The 21,944-nt window shown below is 32.8% G+C and overlaps 1 protein-coding gene across 5 annotated transcripts in view; it reads left to right on the forward strand.

The window, feature by feature from the left end:
• DMD (dystrophin) overlaps positions 1-21,944 on the forward strand; it is a 2,089,750-nt gene that overhangs the window by 1,244,547 nt on the left and 823,259 nt on the right. For all 5 annotated transcript variants that reach the window (XM_079122792.1, XM_079122788.1, XM_079122791.1 and 2 more), the window contains 2 exons: positions 10,858-11,005; positions 13,565-13,714. In XM_079122792.1, coding sequence (XP_078978918.1) covers positions 10,858-11,005; positions 13,565-13,714 — 298 coding nt within the window. The remainder of the gene's footprint in view (positions 1-10,857; positions 11,006-13,564; positions 13,715-21,944) is intronic.

A 21,944-nucleotide genomic window follows, 5' to 3' on the forward strand; every position in this document is an offset into this window, starting at 1 on the left:
CTCTCTCTCTCTCTCTCTCTCTCTCTCTCTCTGAAGAACTTTGGTATTCCTTCTCTATATAATGTATTTATGTTCCACTAGAAATGGACATAGCACACAAGAATAGATGATTTTTCTTGGGGGTACAAATTATGACTATGCTAAGGAATTCCAAATATAGGTGTAGTAATAAAATGACCATAAAATCAGAAAAAAATTCAGTAACAAAAATGGATGTGAAATTATAAAAGAAGTAATACAGTTGATTTTGGATTAGGAAGAAAGAAAAATAAGAAACTTGAATGATGTAAAAGCAAAGAGAAAATTGAGACAGAGGCATGGTCTTCTTACTTATATGAATGATATTTTCCATTTTGAGTCGACATTAAGTATACATAGCTTCATATTTGGAAACTTCAGTAAATTTGAACAAAATGAATGTTAATATATTTATAATCAAATGTAGTATATAATGTTTCTATTAGTTGTCCTTAAGTTGGTCCTGTGAAATAACAATTGGGTAAGGTGTTCATGATTGTATAAGGAGGGTAGAGGGCAGTTTTAATGGTCATACACATTTTCCTGACTGCACATATAGCTAGATTAAAATGATTATGCAGAATACCTTACCTCAGAATTATCATAGCTTCATTTTCCTAGTATGTGTCTAAAATAGGGTCTTACCTCATATCAGATGTTGGTAAACTTTAGTTAAGTGCCATATAGTAATTTTTTTTTATTTGTAGACCATTCAATCTCTGCCACAACTACTCAAGAATGCTGTTGCATCATAAAAGCAGTCATAGATGATATATAAATAAATGGGTACAGCTGTATTCCAACAAAACTTTATTAACAAAATCAGACACTTGACACTATTTGGTTCATGGACTCCTATTCACAAACCCCTGGTATGTGGCTTTCCCTGAACGAATTCAGTGAATTTTACATAGAACCTGACCTCATACACATACACTTTGTTTCTCATGGAAAATCTCCTAAGACTAATTTGAATATTATTAGTCTCACATACACCATTAAGATTACATCATGGAGATTTTTAATTTATAATTAAGCATATACTGTATGCTAATTACTGAAAATAGAGTATGGCCAGAATAGACAGGTTTTCTGCCCTTATGGTGCTTGCAACACATTGATAGGGATAGGAAATTACAATATTTCCTTTAATAGAAACATTATGTGGAACTGTGAGACTATATAACAGGACCTATAGATTATACTTGAAAAATTTTGTAGAGGAAATAATGTCTATCCTAGGAATAGAAGGGTAACTAGGAGTTACTTAGACCAAGATATATGGAAGGGCATCCCTTGCAAAATATTGTATGACAAGTCCTGACATGGATATAGTACTGGACTTCAAAGAAGAGTTAGTTCTTTTATGGATTATTGAATGAAAAAGAAAGATGAAAAGAAGGGGAAGTAAGTAAAGATCAGATCACAAAGAGAATTTTGACCTATGTTAAAGAGTTGGATTTTATCCCAGATGCATTAGGGAGTTTTTGAAGATATGAGGGCATGATCAGAGACATACTTTATAAAAATCTCTCATTCTGAAGTGTCAAGAAAGGATAAGAAGGAGACAATACAGGAGGCAAAAACCAATTAGAAGCAGTGTCAGAGAGGTCGTTAGGAACAATCCTGAGAAGATGGGAGAAGGATATAGTGCTAGTAAAGATGGAGAGAAGTGGGTGGATTCAAGAGACATGTCTCAAGTGCAATTATAAGGGCATGCTTGTTGATACGCTGTGGAACTAAGGGAGATGCCCAGATTGCTAGCTTGAGAAACTGGAAGCCATCCATTGAAGTTGACAGAGGATCAGAAGGGGAAAAGCCTAAGTGGCAATGAAATCAACAAAACTGTTCAAAGTCATACATTCTTTATTGCATCTTTCACCAGATGGCGATGGCTTTGTGACAGGCTTTACTGATAGATCATGTAACTCTACCACTAATTGTGGAAGCTCCAAAAACACCCTCATAGTTTATAGAAGCCTGTTCTAGCACCTGTGTAGAGCACACAAAAATGTCTGGGGGAACTTCTGAAGCTTAGTTAGTTGATTGGATCTACAAAACTGGTTTGGAGAACGAGTTCAATGTGGGATCTCCCAAACATATTATTATATTATATTATTTTAGGATTTCTTTTCATCTAAGAACTGAATTTTATTGGAAATAGGAATTGTCTCTGAAGATTTGACTTTTTAACCCAATCTCTTCTTATATTCTCCTCCCATTCCATTCCAAACATTTTGTTCACTTTGTTGATTTTGGAATGTTCTGACTCTCCTTATGCCTCAGAGTCTTTGTATTCATTCCCTCTGCGTCAAGTGCTCTTTCTTACAATACTTACATGACTTCCTGACCCCTTTTATTTCTGTAGTATCTAGCTTAATTCAACCTGCTATAAAAAGACAAATCCTAGTGGCTGAACCCAGAAGAAACTTCTCAACTAATGTAAACTTAAATTTTTCTTTTTCTGGTCAGTAAGCAGCTTCCATCCAAATGATGAATCAGGAGGTTTCAGGGTTCCTTGACTGTGAGACTCTGATGACTCTAACATATGACTTTGAGAATCACTGTGCTTTTCTACATTAGAAAGAGAAAGAACTAGGAATATCTCCTGAGTGGTGGTGGGTGGATGGGAGTGGAATTTTGAGCCAGGTCTGGAATTCATGAGCATCACTTCTGCACACATACTATTGGCTAGAAGTCAGTCATGTAGCCATACCTACAGACAAGAGAAGCTGGAAAATGAAATGACAGCATCCACAAGAAATTAATTAAAAAAAAACTATGGGTAAATGGCAGAAAGATCAATATCAATAGAGGAAATGTAAGCAGGGGGTGAGGAAAGAGAAGGGGAAGAGGTGTTGGGGTCTTAATTAAAATAAGATATATTCCATGCTTGTATAATTATATCAAAATGAATTCTACTGTCATGTATAACTAAAAAGAATCAATAATATAAAATTTAAAAAAATAGAAGAGAGACAGGTTTCTCTATGAGCAGCTAACCAGTTTCTGCCATGAAGAAATTTACTCAAATGCTCTCTTCTCTGTGAGACCTTCCCTTGGACACCCTTTATAAAATTGCAATCATTCCCCATCCCCTTTAATATTCTCTACTCCCTTTCATGCTTCCTCTTCTTTTACTTCCGTAGCCTTTATCACTATTTCACAATCTATATATTTCCTTTCTTTATCTAATGTCTCCCTTTCCCACCAATAGAATGCAAGTTCCATGAGACAGGGATTGTTGTCTATATTCACTGCATATCACTGGACACTCATAGATTTTTGATAAATGTTTCTTACATCATAATCATACATCTGCTTCACCTACAAGGAGTCTCATCTGGTGGCATATTTACTCACAGATTGACATTAAGACTCTGTGTTTCTCCAGAAAAATGTGTTAAGATAGTTTGTCAGAAGAGAGAAATAGAGCGGTCAGATGGCACATCAGAAAGTTTGATTTCAAATAGTCCACCTGTGTACTATTAGGTGACTTGTAAATGCTTTTATGTGTATAAACATGTGAGCTTAGGCAAAAATCTGAGCTACAATAAAGTCCGGAGTCCATGGTCTCCTTTTTCATATCTCCTTTTACTTCCTCTACCACTTATTGAATGCTGAGAATGAAGCACTATGCTAAAACTTGGGTTCTGAGAACATATATAATCCTCAAAAGCACACTATGAGGGTTTCAGTGTCCTCATTTTAAGATAAGGAAACTGAAGCTTATAGAGATTGAGTTAACACACTCAGCTGAAAACTGGCAACATTTAGGTTTGGATTTTTCCCTTCAGGTACTCTCACTGTTATGGTTCAGACTTTCTCTCATCATTTACCATGCGTACCTCCAAGGTGCTAATCATTTCCTTAATTGTGAGGTATAAATAAATGCTTTGCAAAGTCTTGACATGTTATCCTCCTTAGGAGCACTTCATTTTATAAGGCAAAATTTTAGGCAAAATGAATGAATGTCTGATTTTGTTACTCAAGCACTAACTAGGAAGCACAAACCAGGGATGGGAAGTATGTTCATTTAACCAAAGTTGATGCCTAGGTTTTCACTGTGACAATGTCCCATAGAGTGTGACATGAAGAAGTTATGTGTGTCTAAAATTGAGTGTTTTCTTTATTACAAGTGTCCCCTCATATTTGAATCCCTCCAAAATTTCTCAAATTACAAGGCTTTTGTTTACTTTGTTCAAAATTAATTACTACCTGGAAAAGGAATATTGACTGTGCAATCCCAACTGATGCTTATTTGGTTGTTTTTGTACAGGCAAACAGAGTAGAAAAAAAAACTTCAAGACAACTAATGTAGGGATTAACTTTGGTTATATTCCATCACAATTTCAAGAGTTAGATGCCATTGGTATGAGGTTTTGGAAAGAACACTATTCAAAGCAACTCAGTAACTGATTACATTGTATAGCTTATGGACATATGACACAGAAAAAAGAAAAAAACCACATATTTATATAACATAGAACTGTCTTTGTGTGTGCATGGCTTGAAATGAAATGCCTAGCAGAACATTACACATAGATTCAGCAGTACTATACTTCAGGCCACAGGGGTATAAATGACAATGATACTTTCTGGAAAATCTAATAGGTAACTCAAAAAGTGCATCCATCATGATGAAAATTCTTATGTTGAAGATACATGTGAAACATTTGAACACAATTGTTGCATGAAATATGAATGAAGAAATGGGATCTAATTAATACATTAATTTGTAGTATTTAATTTTAAAATAGTGCATGCATGCTCAAAATTAAGTATTATACATAAATGGGAGATTATTATATCTACATTTTCTTAAGTTCCTGTGTTAAAGTTTCAAGTTCCTTGGAGAGGAACTTCTCATTTGAAAAATGAACTAATCACTTTAAATGTAGTATATGGTTTTAAATTACCTGAGGTTTAATTTCTTAATTGAGAGCATTAGGAAGGCAATACAAAAGATGTATTAAAAAGAGATTCAAATATAAACATTTATAGCATTTTACCTGAAACACTTGGTAGATACCTCCTCCCACTGAAATAAGACCATCAGATTTGGAGGTCTTTTCCTCTTACCATAAGAGCAACCCCACAGAAAGTGTTCATTAAGAGTCAATGTTAAATTCATCGAATTTAGCCACACATCAGTAACTCTTCCTTTCTGATTATGCAAATCTCTAACCATCATAATATGTGCTTCCTTCAGTTGCATTAGGAGCATTTATAATGTAAATGGTAACAGAGCCAATATTTCAAACAGAAGGCATTCTTTTATTTAAAAAAATAGTTACATGTATTGGAATGCCTCTAAAAGTAAAATATTTAGCACTTAATTGCAGATAGGTAATGTTAAATATCTCATTCATTATTATTACTACCACATGCTTGAATCAATCCTACCATAAGCATTAACCAAGTAGGTAAACAAAGAAATAACACTTCGTGTGATGAATGCCAACATAAAGCACGTTTAAACTGTTCTGTCAAGAGACAAGACTGGAAATGCTAACTGTGTTCCTTTGCTTTTCTGCAGTCATCTGAATACATAAATTCAAATTGCAGCTTTTAAAACTTCAAATCGAGGCCTTTGAAATTTCAGAAAACACATGCATTTGGAAAAGCAGATTATAACAAGGTCCCAGTGGGATTTTGGCACCATCTTTTTTATATTTCAAAGTACAAAAACAAATCTAGACAAGAAATGACTACCAAATGTTTTCATATTTTAAAAGATGCTCTACTGTTTTGAAAATTAAATAATCAGAAAAGTTTTCCGCATTATATAAAAAGAAAAATCGTAGCAAAGAACTTACCCAAAGCTTTTACTTTTTAAATGATGATTTATTCTATCTGGGACTTCTTAAGAGTCTTCTAAATTAGTATACAGTTTATGTCCATAAAATCATCTGCAAGTTGCTGCCTTTCAAACTAAAGCTGAAGGTTAATTATAAAATGTACTTAATTATTTATAATGCACAGATGAATCCCAAATATTCTCAGTGTCCAAATACACTGTAATCATAGAAAATTTATTAGAATTATATTGGCAAAATAGTAATTTTTCACAGATTTATGTATTGATTTAATGTAATTCCAATCAGAATCCTCAGTTTTTTAAAATAATTTGTTCAACTGATATTCACATTCCACAAGTTCATCTGGCTAAGGTGAGAGAGGGTGCTAACTTTTCAGAAATTAAGCATATTTTAAATTTCCAGTGATTAAAGTACTGAGTTACTAAAACAAAATTCTACAGCAGATCAACAGACAGAACCTCAGTAACACAAATATTTTTGAAATAATGAAAGCAACACAAATCAATAGAGAACAGATTGTGCAGAGGAAAAAATACCATTTTCTGAAAACCCCTTCAAGGTCAGAAACTTATCTCCATATAAATTTAAGATGGATTAATCATGTAGATTTTTTTAAATGAAAGTATAAGGATTCAGAATAAAGGTGAGTATCTAGACAACTGTAAAAACAGAAACAAAGCTAAGGATGATATCACAATGAAAAATCTTCAATTTTTATTTTAGAAACAAACAAATGTAAAAACACTAAAAGGCAAAAGGGAATCTGGAAAAATAAATGTACTTTATACATGATGTGAAGAAAGCTCTTGCAAATAAGAAAACACTGAGAAAAACTGAAAAAAAAAAAGCAGATAATTGAGAATGGAAACTTACATGACAATTATGCACATACATACAAGCAACATTCCTGTTAATAAAAATGTAAAATCCATGACAAACTTTTTTCCTATCAAATATATAGAGTACAGTGTCCAAGTGTGGTGAAAGTGTGGTAAGGCTAGAATTTTCTAACTATTGGTGGGAATTTATGAGTGCTCTTACCAGCATTGCAAATAAATTTAGCAATATACACCTAAATCCTTAGGATTTTTATTTTTAACTTTTTTCCTTATTCTAAGGAATGGAGTAGATACATGAGCATGAGCTAACATGCAGAAACAAATGTGTTTGTTGTAAGGTTATTTATTATAATGAAAAATTAGACACAAACTAAATGACTAAAAGCAAAAGGGTAAAATATGATGTATTCATATATAGCTTATTACTCAGATCTTAAAGCATCAATTTTTCAGAGTAATTAATGACCTAAGGAAATATAGTAAAATATTAAATGAAGAAACTAGGTACACAGAATGTTTACAGGGTTTGATCCCAATCAAATATCAATTATAATGAATAAGTACATTTCCCCTGTTTTTTCTTGGCTGAATGCTATTAAGAGGAAAAATATTCAAGTAAACAATGAGACATATTCAAAGTGGGGAGGTATTTGCTTCTGGAATTTTATTCTACTGCACAAAATGATCTGTAGTCAAATACTAATAGAGACAAAGACTTGCAAAAAGAGTAGAAAAAATAGAAGATGATGAAATATAGTCTTAAAATCTAGACCCAAAGTGTTGAAATCATCTTAAGATATTTAAGGAACAACCATCACATGGTGAAGTTTTTTTAAAAAAATATGTTTGTTGTAAAATTTTTCCTCTTCTAGAAATGCTTCTGAGATCAGAATCTGAGGGGAATAATGCTATCCCACATTCTAAAACAAGCTGCCAGCAACTGAAACCAGCCACTTGCCCAAAAGTTTTACAGAGAAGAAACAGTAGCAGTAGATCTACTACTAGCAATGTCCAACCTCCTCCATACCCTATGCCCCCAAAGGAAAAGTGATACAAGAGAGTCTGATTCTAAATGCAAGTACTTTTAGGAATACTTCAACCAATTTTCCCTTATATTTTACTTTTTATGTATACACAAGGGGAGAATGTGACAAAAATATAGATAAATCTAAAAGAACATGTTTCTTAGTAAAATAAAAACTTTAAGTGATTGGTCATAGTTCAGACAGCAGCATTCCACTCCTTGCCCCCACACTCCATACCATTGGTACTCAAGATAACTGTACTGAGCAGCCTGTGACTGAAAGTGTCTTGAATCTGGTGAAATACTGTATGTGTACATTAGGGGGTAAATTAAATCACCTTTCACAGTCAGTATTGCAAAGAATGGGAAAGATTCTTTTAGAGCAGAAACATACTTGATGGCAGCAATCTCTCATTCACTTGACATGTATCATGCTGTGTCAGACATTATTTCAGGAGCAAAGATTATAGTGCTAAATAAAACACACAAAAATCCTTGCTCTCAAGAAACTTAATTTCACATGTGAGACAGTATACCAAAAAGTAACCACATAATAGAGTATGTTAATTTTAGGAACTAGAGAGAAAAGTAAAAACAGGAAGAAAGAATAGAAATACTGAGGGAAGATAAAATTTTAAGTAGAGTCATCAGGGAAACTTGGCAGGAGGTGAGGAAGCCAGCCATGTTTGACATTTGAAGAAAGAAGAGCAAGTATAATGGCTTAGAAGTAGGAACCCACCTAGTGTGTATGAAGAGTACAGCAAGGAGGCCAATGACTCTCAAGAAGGATAAAAGGGAAATTAGATAAAACTGTGGTTGGAGGTAAGAAGAAAAGGGATAAGCAGATCTTATAGATCAGTGCCATTCAGTAGAAAAGTAGGTAAGTCCCATACCTAATTTAAATTTTCCAAGTTGCCACTTTAAAAAAAAAAAACAGAAGACAGCAGATGAAATTGACTTTAACATTTATTTAACCCAATACATTAAAAATATTATCATTGTAATCTCTGTACAGTATGCAACGTGTTAATGAGATATTTTTACATTCTTGTAAATTTTTAAATAGACTATCTTTTAGAGCTATTTTAGGTTTATAGCAAAATAGAGCAGAGATACAGAGACCCTTCCCTCCCCTCTCATACTGGCTTTGAAATCTGGTGTGTATTTTACACTCATAGCTCATCTCAATATATAAGAGCCATGTTTCAAGTGCTTACTAGTCACATATGGTATCCTATACTATACTGAAGAGCATGGATCTGGACCCTTGTAGAACTCTGTAATATAATATTTGTGTTCAGGCTTTTGCTTTTAGTAAATTAGGAAGCAATGGAAGAGCTTTGAGTGTAGATTTGACATAATCTGATTTGAGGTTTCACAGAAAACCTCTGGCTCCTGTGTTGAGAGTAGAAAGAGGAGAGAATGTCACTTTCCTGTCCCCAAACAAGCTTCGAACAAGCTATCCTAACAAACAGCAAACTGAATCTAGGCAAGCAGAGTAACCAGATTCTGGTTTGGAGAAAGTATATAAACTGTAGTTCTCTCAAAGCCTTATCTTTGCACAGGCTGTGCCTTATTCCTACAACATGGGGCTCTCCATGCTCCAAGATTCGAAACATTATCCTCTCTGGGGTGTCTCTCTAGCCTTGGCCTGGAAATAACTTATCCTCCTATAATACTCAAATATAATCCTTGGTTTATGTGTTTTTTCTTCTCATAGACTGTGAGATCCTCAAGACAAAGTATATGACATATCCATCATTAATCCTAATACCCAGTAGATTTCCTAAAGGATGGCAAGTTCCCAATAAACATTTGTTAACCTGAAGCAAAATATCAATTTAAAAAAATCAATTCTTAGTTAAATGTTCAAAAAATGGAAACAATACAAATGTTTATCAACAGTGATATATTTATACTATTGAATACCATATATTGAGGAGAATGAAAAAACTAAAACTACACACATCACAGATTATTAAAGGCATAATTTTGAATCAAAGAAATATGATACAAGAGATCATATACCATTTGATTTCATTTGCTTAATACTCAATACAGGCATAATAACCACAGCTGACAGGTTACTTGTTTCACTTGGAGGTAGTGATTGCAAAGGGGAAAGAGGAGATTTCTGGGTTCAGATAACATTCTGTTTTTTCCTTAGTTATATAATATGTCCAATTTTTGAAATTTCTTTGAGCTATATACATATATATACACTTTCCTATGTGTATACTATACTTCAATCTAAAGTTTACATGAAAAATGTACATTGCTCCCCAAAGACAGCATAACAAAAAATCATAAATTATCTTGAGTGCAAACCCTTTTGTTCAGCTGTAAGTCTTCCTATCCAATATGTAAAAATAAATTTATGGCTAATTAAATGGCATACAGTATATGCATGCATTTTTATAATTACAATTTTCCACTAGTAGAACATATGTTAAGTATTATAAATCAATTTTTGTCTTTCCTCAAAAAAAAGGTTGTGAGTCATAATTTAGAAAACATTTTAACATGAAATCATTTTGTGTTTTTATTTTAAACTGATGATTTCTCTTTTGTCCTTTAATTTTCCATAACTTTTCCATAAATGTTCCTTAAATTAAGCATTTTAAAACATGCAAATTCATATTATATACTTACTTTAGCACTGCCAGTGATTCCCAAAAAGGAGCAATTTTAACCGCACAAGGGGGAAATTAGGCTATGCCTCAGGACATTTTTACTTGTCATAACTATCAGGGAAGGGGAGTTGCTAATGGCATCTACTGTGTACAGGCTAGGAATGCTGCTAATTATCCCACAGTGAACAGAACAACCCCTTACAGCAAAGAATTATCCAAACTTAAATGTCAGTAGTGCTTAAGTTGAGAAACCTTACTCAAATGGAATAATGTAATGTTGGAAGTTTTAAAACATGATTTTTCTTGACTGATTTTAATCTCTTTTAGAGATTTTTTAAATATTTAAATTGCTTTGTTGGAAGTGAATGAATTTTCTCAACATAAATTATGCATTGCTAACATCTTTTAGAATGCTTGTTTTTAAAAGTGTTGGCCATGCTTTTTTTTTTTCCAGTTTGCCTTAAAAAAGAAAAATTTGAGAAATATGTCATTCATAACAATTTCATTTCTTTTTTCTCCAGGCTAGAAGAACAAAAGAATATCTTGTCAGAATTTCAAAGAGATTTAAATGAATTTGTTTTATGGTTGGGAGAAGGAGATAACATTACTAGTATTCCACTTGAACTTGGAAATGAGCAGCAACTAAAAGAAAAGCTTGAACAAGTCAAGGTAATTTTATTTTCTAAAATCCCTCAAGGTCTACTTGTATAAAGAACATAAAAATCTATTTTAGATGTATTTAATATTCAATTTCCTGCCCATTTTGTTATTTATAGTTTTTCTTACTAAGGTGTTTTTCTTACGACTTTATTTTGTCTTAAGCTGATGGCTCAGATCCAACATACATATGTATGTGTGTGTGGGGGGGGGTGTACACACACACATATGCTTGTATAGGTGCATGTATTGCCTATGCACGCACACACACACACACACATATGCTTGTATAGGTGCATGTATTGCCTATGCGCGCGCACACACACACACACACACACACACACACATATATTTGTATAGGTGCGTATATTGCCTATATAATGTACTTATACATGCATAATGCATGGCAGTTAGTTTTACAACTCATTTGTAACTCATTTTAGGCTTATTTGAGAATTCCACAGCTTCAAATAATTAAAAAAATTAAACCTGTCAGCCTGGCTGTAGCTAGCAAGTTCCATTCCAGTGCCATAGCATCTCCAGTGACACATGATTGACTGACTAGTGGCTTTCAGTTTCAGGTCCTGTAGTCAGTGTAAAAGTTAAAATAAAAACTAAATAAATAAAATAATTTCAAAAACTAAATAGTAGAGTATGAAATCATAACATCTAAATGAAAATGGGAATCACTTTAAATTTGTCTTAGGCTATATATGAAAAGATTTGAGGAAAGTCTTTGTGAAACTGAAACTAATTTCTTAGGGAATATCTTAATTGCCAAATCAATAACATTATTTCAGCCTTTAATTAAAGGTGTTAGATTCTTCTGAAGCATTATTTTATTTTTGACTTGTTTTGTATGAGGTGTGGGTCATAGTGTTGCTTCACATTCCATACTGGTTGAACATACATCCAGCTTCTTCAAGTGATTTTTCATGCATTCCTGCTGTTGTCTACTTCTTACTGATTATATCACCTGATTGGCTAAAGTGCTCTGATTATACAGTTGGATTATTTTTCATAGTTTTAGTTTTGGGTAAGTCACTCTTTTTTTCTTGTCATGCTGGGGATTGAACCACTCTTTTGGATTTAAGGAAAGGTAAAGGGGAAGTGAAATTAATATTTAATCATCCCCTATTTTATGCTAAATATTAGATGCATTTACAACTATTTTATTTGATCTTTATATCAAACTTTCAAAATGGCTGCTATAATCATCCTTTTATAAGGTTGTATAATCAAAGGGAAATGGAATTACTTATTTATCAATGATTCAGTTAGTTTACACATGCAAATTAGAATCCAACACAAACCATTTATTTCTATGAAACAGGAAATTTACACCCTAGCAGGGGATGAAATGTTAAAATAAAAGTATTGTTTAAGTAAACAAATATTGAGCACTTACTATATACCACACATTATACTAGATATCTGAGATTCAAAAAAATAGTCTACAAACCATTCAATAATAGTTAAAACCTGAGAAAACAAACTCAGCCTGTTCTTAGAAATTCATTTTTCCTAAATGTATTGAGTGTTATATAACAATATAATTGATGACTCATTTTATAAACATATTTAGCAGCATTCACTTATTAATAAATATGCATCGATTTTCTATTCTCCATACACAATCTAGATAAGCATTGTCCAATAAAACTTCCATGATGATGGAAATATTCTGTGTAACCCATCTCCATAGCCACTAGCTCTATGTGTCTTTTGAAAGGTGGCTAGTGTGAGTGAAGAGCTGAGGAGTTTGTTTTATTTTATTGAATTTTAATTAAGTTTAAATAATAACATCATGGGACCAGTGGCTATTATGTTGAAACTTCAGCTCTAGCTGTCATAAATAAACAAAACATGGTATTAACATTATGGTGGTTTTGTAGCTCTTAGGAAAGGGTGTAAACAATGTAATGCTGAATGAAAAAATAAAAAGAATTCAGGGATGTGAAAAAGTCAAAAATAAGGATTCCAAGTTGAAATATCATAAGTTTGAATCACTGCTACGTTGTTTCCTAGTTTTACATCCTTGGAACTGATATTTAACCTGTCTGTCCCAGATTCATTCTATGTAAATTGAAGAAAATAGAAACTATCACATAGAATTATTATAATATGAAGATAAACTGAGACAATATATGTGGCACTGTGTATATTGAGAGGGTAATTAACTTACTTAGTGACTTCTTAAAACATGCCATGGTACCTGGGATGATGGTGAATTTATTCAGATTGTTCTGTTTATGATGGAAATGTATTTTCAGAATGACTCTATTTGGAGTATTGTTTTCGAGTTCATCATAGCATGTAACATATTTCTCTGGAAAAAAATCTCTGAGGGCTAAAATAATCTAGTGATTTGTAGGAAGTTTTATCCATTTGGGAGTGGGTGTTTCAGTCTATCAGCTCTGTGCTCTGTAGAAAAAGTGTTGGTATTTGAGGTACCAGTGGGCCTTCAGTCAAGTTGCTTCATTTTAATAGACTGATCAATAGAGGTGAAGACAAGGTAGCTGGAATTGTGCTGTAATTCATTTTAAACGTTGTTGCATTTGTCTGTTTCAGTTACTGGTGGAAGAGTTACCTCTGCGCCAGGGAATTCTAAAACAATTAAATGAAACCGGAGGAACAGCACTTGTAAGTGCTCCCATAAGCCCAGAAGAGCAAGATAAACTTGAAAATAAGCTCAAACAGACAAATCTCCAGTGGATAAAGGTTAGACATTAACCATCTTCTTTGTCACATGTGTTAAATGCTTCAAGTGTTTGTATTTGTTTTGTTTCCTGGATGCTTTATCGGTAGGAGAGGAAGCTGGTATGTGAATTATGGTTTTGTTTTATTTTGTTTTGTAACCTGACCATTTGATTTGACTGTATGTTCTGTTGTAGATGGAAAAAAATGGTGATAGTGGATGGTTTTACATTAGTGAGCAAGCACCAAAACATATACCACTATTTCTTTGTGTAAATTATTCTAAAGATTAATACTAAAAATATAATGAAGTAATCAATTCAGTGTTCAAGTGTGTATTTAAGCAAGATGGAGGTGGTCTAGTTCAACAAGTATCATAAATAAAAATTACTCATTTTTATCTATAATATAGACTTAATTGATAAGTGATGCTACTAGCCTTCTCAGAGGGTTCCTTCCTTCTTTCTTTCTTTCTTATCTACTTATTCACTTATGAGTCTTTCTCTTTCCATCTAGGATACTTTTAAACTCTAATATTAAAAATGTTTATCAAATTGACAGATTCTTATTCTTTACAAATGGTACATATAAATTTATAATGAAAACCATCATTCATTGATTCAGTTCAGTTATTTATTTAGGAAGGGGTCTTAAAGATTGAATATAGGAGCACTTTACAGCTTTGTTTTATCTTTAGTCCTTTTTATTTTTTTATTTTGAGACACAGTTTCAAAGTGCTGAGGGTCTTGCCAAGTCACTGAGACAAGCCTTGAACTTGTAATCCTCTTCCCTCAGCCTTCTGGGTCTTTAGGATTACAGGTGTACACAGCCATTCCTGGCTCAGTTCCATTTATTGAAAGACAGTAATTCCCCCCCACGACTATGGCACCCTGTCATAAATCAAGTGAGCATATATATATGAATGTGCTTTTGAATTCTTTATCATCTTCTATTTCATTATGTTATTCCTCCAATTAGTACCACAGACTTAATTACAACCATTTTTGTTTTTCAACCAGACTCACTTTATAATTGGCATACCATCAAATTCACCCATGCAAGATACAATTCAATGATTTTGATATATTACTTTATTATTTTGAATTGTGATAAAACATATATGTAACATAAAATTTGTTATTTTTAACTGTATAATTAGTGGCATTTTTTGCAGCCATCATTACCATTTATTTCCAAAATTTCTCATCACCACCAATAAAAACTCGGTAACCATTAAGCAATTTTTCCCATGTACCCACTCCCCTTAGCCTCTCATAACTTCTTCATCTACTGTATTCTTCCTTTATGAATTTTCCTATTGTAGATATTTCATATAAGTGGAACCATACAATATTTGTTCCTTTGTACAAAAAATATTTCACTAATCATGAGGTTTTCAAGGTTCATCCATGTTGTAGCATGTAGCAAAACTTTATTCCTTTTTATGAGTGAATAATATTTAACATATTATAGTTATAACATTCATTTTTATTTAAATAACATTCATTTTTATTTAAAAATTTGGGAATTGCCAGACATGATGGCACATGCCAATAATCCCAACATCTCGGGAAGCTGAGGCAGGAGGATTGCAAGTTCAAGGCCATCCTCAGCAACTTAGCAAGGCCCTGTCTCAAAATAAAAAAATAAAAGGGCTAGGGATATAGCTTAGTCATAAAGTTCCCCAGGGTGCATTATCCAGTGCCAAGAGAAAAAAAAAAGATCTGGTAATGTAAACTTTGTTTTTCCTATGCAAGATTGCCCTACCTGCTTTTATTCTTTGAATAAATTTTAAAATAATCTTGTCAATTTTACTATGAAGCCTGCCAGGATATTGATGGAATTATTTTGAATTTGTAGATCAATTAACATCTTTATAATACTGAGTCATCTAATCTGTGAACATTGTCTATCTCTTCATGTATTTAGGTCTTCTTTAATGAATTATTAATAATATTTTTCACTTTCAGTCTGGAGATCATGCACATGAAGTATTAGATTTAGTCCCAAATATTTGGTGATATACTGTTATAAAAGGGATCCATTTTAAATTTTGTTTTCTCCCTGTTAATAGTCTACAAAGATATATTTGATTTTTGTATTGAAATCAAATCCAGTGACCTTTTGAAATTGACTTAACAAATAAATTTATTTAACAAGTTCAATAAATGTTATGAATTTTTTAATGTCTACAATCATGTCATCAAATAGAAATAGTTTCTCTCTTTTTAATCCTTATGATTTTAAAGGTATTTTGGTATTTATTTATTTAGCCTTTTTGCACAGACTAGGAATGCCAAAATAATAAAAAACAGTTATAATGGGAAACCTCATTCCCTGTGTCAGGTAGGAGGCTTTCAATATTTATCATTAAATATGGAATTTGTTGTAGGCCTTTTTTCCTTTTAATCAAGATAAGAAATTACAATTTATTCACACATTGCCAAGTTTTTTATTATAAATAGGTAATAAACGTAAAGTGCTTTCTTTGCATTCATTAAAATGATTTTGTGTTTTTGGTGTGTGTGAATATGGTGAATTGTAGCCATTGAAATTTTTGTGGTGGGTACCAGGGATTGAACTCAGGGGCACTCGACCACTGAGCCACATCCCCAACCCTATTTTGTATTTTATTTTGAGACTGGTTCTCACTGAGTTGCTTAGTGACTCACCTATGCTGAAGCTGGCTTTGAACTTGTGATCCTCCTGTCTCAGCCTCCCAAGACGCTGAGATTATAGGAGTGCACCTCTGCGCCTGGCCATAGCCAATTGATTTTTGAATGTGAAAGTACTTTGAGATTTTGGAACTCAACATTATTGATAATGATGTATTATGATTTTTATAGACAGCTGGATTCAATATTTTGTTAAGGACTTATATATCTTTGTCTGTGACAGGAATTGGTCTACAAATTTTTCTCCTAAAATCTATCTCAAGTGTTGGTAGCAATGTTAGAATGGCTTTCTAAAACAAGTTGGGAGCATGCCATTTTTTTTGTTTCTTTTTTTCTGCAAGTAATTGTTGAAACTGGTATTACTTTTTCCCTAAAATATTTCAAAAATGTAATTGTTAAGCCATTCAGGCAATAGGATGTTTTGTGGGAAAGTTTTTCAAAATAGATCCAGCTTCTTCAATAAATATGAGAATGGTTAGGTAGTGTTTTTTTTTTTTTTTTTGTATACAGGAATTGAACCCAGAGGTGCTTAACCACTGAGCCACATCCCCCCACACTTTTTATTAAAAGTTGCTTAGGATCTTACTACGTTGTTGAGACTGTCTTCAAACTTATGATCCTCCTGCCTCAGCCTTCTGAGTTGCTGGGATAACTGGTGTATGCCACCACACCCAGCAAGATACCTTTTATTTCTATGTCAGCTTTTGTAACTTGGATATTCCAAGGAATTTGTCTGTTATCTTGTCATTTTCTCTTTTTAGGCTGCAGATGTTCTTCAGGCATCTAGGGAGCGTTTATATATTTATATATAACAATGAAAAAAATACTGAGAGCTATTCTTACCTGATGGTTCTTGTTGACTGAGATATTTTATTCTATGTGTGAAGGCAGGTAGCTAGCTATCTGACTTAAGAATAACTTCAGAATTTTGTAATGCAAAAGACTTTGTTTCAAGGTGCTCAGAAGATCTGGCATTTTCTTCAGACTCCAAATTCAATTTAGTTACAAAAGAATAAGTAACTTTGTTTATTAGTTTTTATTTATTTTTGCTTTCCAAAATATGCTAAGGGAAGACTGTTCTTTGTGTGGTTGTTTTGAGCTAAGGACAAATTCCCATCTACAAACTTTCAGTTCCTCAATTTTAACCCACTTCTTAGCTCCACCCTTAACGACATCTTCCATCCAAACATTCTCCAATTTTTGCCACAGTCAGTTCTCTTTGAACCTAATGCTACTTCTCCCTTTCTTCATTTGTCTGCATTTGTGCACTCCTCCCAGATATACCTTTGACTTTCAAGGATGTTTTGAAACCTCTCATCTACTTTTGATCATGGCTCCACTACCTTTTGAGTACATTTAATATGTATTAACTTTGTTCCACCCCAAATCAAAAGTGAATTGTAGTCCTTTAAACTGGGAACAAATCCATTCTGAGAAGATATTGCAGAACTGTAATTTTCATGTAACGTAAAATGGCTTCTTTCAAACATTAAACCTCTAAAGAATCATTTGTTATTCATCAGCACCCAACTAAATTGAGAGTTATGAAGAAGGTACACTGAGAAAAACTTCTCTTTTTTAAAAAGAAAATAATTCAGACTTCATTTTGAACTTTGTCAGGTTATGTATTATATTTTTAAATGGAGGATGCTGAAGTTTTTGTAACAGATCATTTACATGACTAATAAAATAGTTAGGAATTGAAATAAGTACCAATTTTATGACATTAAATCAAAATGTGTGCTCAAAACTCTATAATTCAAGCAAGTATATATTTGAAAAATCCCCTTTTATTTTCACATATCAACATTTTGTTTCAATTATGTTCAGATGAATTGTCTTCTACTGAAAAATGAAAAGTTTCTTCCTTTATGTCAAAAGGACATGTCCTTATGTCATGTAAGGACATACACACTTGCATATGAGTGGAATATTATGTCGTACTAATTGAATTTTGTAGCTACCTAATAGTACAAATTAAACCATTCCTCATAAGAAAATAACAAGGAGAAATAATTCCCCCAAATTTTTCCCAATAACTTAATATCACAAAAGGATCCCCAAAATTTTGATTGTAGGCAACTACTTAAAATTACAATTACAACTTTGTGGGCATTGACTCAACAAAATAAAAAGTCAGTATTTTTTTTGCCAGGCGCGAGGCGCACACCTGTATTCCCAGCGGCTCGGGAAGCTGAGACAGGAGGATCACAAGTTCAAAGGCAGCCTCAGGGACAGCGAGTCATTAAGCATCACAGTGAGACCCAGTCTCTAAATAAAATACAAAATAGGGCCGAGGATGTGGCTCAGTGGTCGAGTGCCTCTGAGTTCAATCCCCAGGTACCAAAAAAAAAGTCAATTTTTTTGTGATAGAAAATTAGAAGTAAGACTATTACTGTAACATCTATTTGTCAGGACTTGTAGTACTATAAGTTTCATAACATCTGTGTCCTATACCAAAATTATAATTTTAATGCTATGCCTTTGCCACTAAATGCCATTGAATTTGAAATCTTATTAATTAGTTATACTAAAATTATTTGTCTTTTCTCAATTCTTATGCTTCCCTACCCCTGTTAGTTTAGATTTAGGGATAAAAAGCAAATAATCAGTGCCAGATTTAGGTTAGTACCCAAGTCAGTATTTTTTTAACTAATGACTCACTGAAAAATAGTCTTGATCCTCATTACATTACAAGTTTTCAGTCATAATAGAGGAGAAGAAATAATGGGAACTCAACCCTGTGTTGTCCAGCTCCCTCCTCCATTCAAAGGCTAGTGTGAGTGACATACTTAGAGGTGGTAGGTCACGTTTGTTGGGACACAAATATATCAAGTCATTAGCACATAATATCTCCAAAAATATCCTAGTATCATAATCACCTGGCAGGTGCCTTTTCTACACAGCTAACTGTAATGTCTTTTATCTCATAGTTATCATTTACTTTTGCACCATTATATTTCCTTACAGAAGAGAAAAATAGCAATGGGAAGCAATACAGATGCTTCTTGACTTACATGGGGTTATGTCCTGATAAAACCATTGTCAGTTGAAAATGAATTCAATATGCCTAACCTTCTGAATGTTCTACCTTAGAATAATTATTTTATTATCTCTTAGTGGTTTCTCTGGGCCAGGAATTCAAAAGAAACTGTTGGAATGATTCTGACTCAGGATCTCTCTCCGCCTGTCTCCCTCTTTATTATTTTTTTTATTTTGGGGATGGTGATGGAACCCAGGACCTCATGCATGCTGGGCAAGCACTCTACCATTGAGTTACAACCCCAACCCCTAGAACCATTTCTTCTGAAGAACATTTGTGATTATGTAACATAGGAATTTGTGCATGATTTGTTTTAGAATTAGTTATATACCTATTATTTTTTATTTTAAGTAACCTTACCTGTAGTATATATTATATTCCTATTAGTCATAATATATTTTTACTTTTATTGAATAAATTCAAATTTGGGGATGTAACTTGCTAATTATTTATAGTTGAATTAATATTTTAATTTTTACTGCCTTGACAGTATAAAATATTGCATATTAAAATATTTTACAGACACAGTTAAGAAACTTTGCAGTAAAGTGAATTTCAGTTGAGTTAACTTCATACAAAATCTGATTGACTTCACCAAGAAAAAAATTAGATTTACAAATATAATTTACATGGAAAACCTTTGATATAGGAATTTTTTGTAATATTAATAATAGTTCTGGAACTATTCTTAAACTAAGTCACAAAATAAAAATTATCAAATTAGAAATTTAGTTAAAACTCCTAAGCCAGACCATTTTTCCACAATATACAAGTGGCCATATCAAAATTTCTAGAAATCTGGTTCATTTTGTATTAACACCTAACCATGTTACTTCTTGAAATCCATCTGAGGAGTAAACATTTTAGAAATCTTTTTATTTGTATCAGGTAAATAAGAGTTTGGTGTTTTTCCATATATGTTTGCCATATAATGCCAGTCACCCTTAGTCATTACCATAAATATGGAGAGCAAAATATGAAAGTTAAATAAAGTTAAAGCTTGGCTTTTCCACTCTTGGCTAAAAAATGGACATTGCTCCAATCAATTAATTTCATATTACAATATAAAGATCACTACTAGAAAGTAGTGATCATTCAGTTTTGTTCTTAATATGATTTTTTTACTAAAGAAGAGAATCTTCACTGGAGTTATTACATCATTGACTGGTATATAGGGGACCCGAAAAATACATAATAGATATGATAATAATGATTATGAGAATCCATTTGTCTAGCTAGGAGTAATGGCAGGGACCAGATGGTTCCATTGGAGATTTGATGGGTTCATACTACTCCCACATAAAGTATATCTGTAGCATAATCCAGAAAACAAATATTTTTATAAATCTATGAACTGAAATGTTAATGAAAATGTTGTCCACCTATTTAATGGGCATATAGTTTGATAGTTTCAGGAAGTTCATCATCTTGGATGTTTCCTTTATGTAGTTAATAATTACATCATAACATTTTTTCATTAAATTATTCATTCAACAACTATCTAATAAGTGACTATATATCACATGCTTTTCTAAGCATATCATAATCACTTCTCACCCTTATGTTATTTAAAGGATATGCATAATTTTATAGGGCTTGGCATTATAAATATTCATCTCTCTAATTTATAGTTACTAAATAGGTTGACACTGAGGGTTGGGGGAAGGGAGTAGTAATTTAAAGTTTATAACATAAGCATCCTTGACCTTGCCTCTCATAATTTCACACTGAGATGGGATTTATTACTAGGTTGTGTGTCTTTACTACATCTCAATTTGTTCTGACAGTTCTGGGTTTGTCTGTTATCCCATCATAATTTTTAATAGCTCCTTCTTTCTCTCTCATCAGTACCCACTTCAGAAGATAAAATATATGTATAGGGTCACCAAGTAAGAGAACACACATTAGGAGACTCTTATAGGTAGGTCCATCCCAGTACTCAACAACTCTAGTTGTAATTACTGCTAATGTTCTCACTAGCATCATCACCATCCTTGTCAGCATCTACCCTCTCAACAGTTAAGTGAAGTTGAGAAGATTGGCTTTTCCAATCCTAATTGTCATTATTATCAAATTAATCAATCTTTAAAGACAGTAAGTTTATAAGGAATTATACTTTTTCATTTTCCAAACTATTGAGACTTCAGGCAATGCTGAGAATGTGGATTAGACACTTTACAAACAAATTAAAAGTAAACAGGGTTGTTTAGAGGGAAATTTACTGTGGTGATTAATGATGAAGTCTGTGGATTATGGATTCCACCCATTACTCTCTATGTGATCTCATACTTGCACAGTCCACACTTCAGTTATAACAGTCACAAAATTAATATACTAATAGAATACACCTTCTCAGGTTGTAGTGAAAATCCAGTGAGGCAGTGTGTATGACATGTAACACAGTACCTGGCACATTGTAATTGCTCAAAAACTAGTAATATCGAAGTAGTAAAATGAGAAGACAAAGCACAGGATTCTTTGCAGACACCTTAAACAGTTGTAATTATGGATGTTGAGAAGAAAACTGAGCTATGTG

Source organism: Sciurus vulgaris, assembly GCF_902686455.1.
Source record: "Sciurus vulgaris genome assembly, chromosome: X".
Lineage (NCBI taxonomy): Eukaryota > Metazoa > Chordata > Mammalia > Rodentia > Sciuridae > Sciurus > Sciurus vulgaris.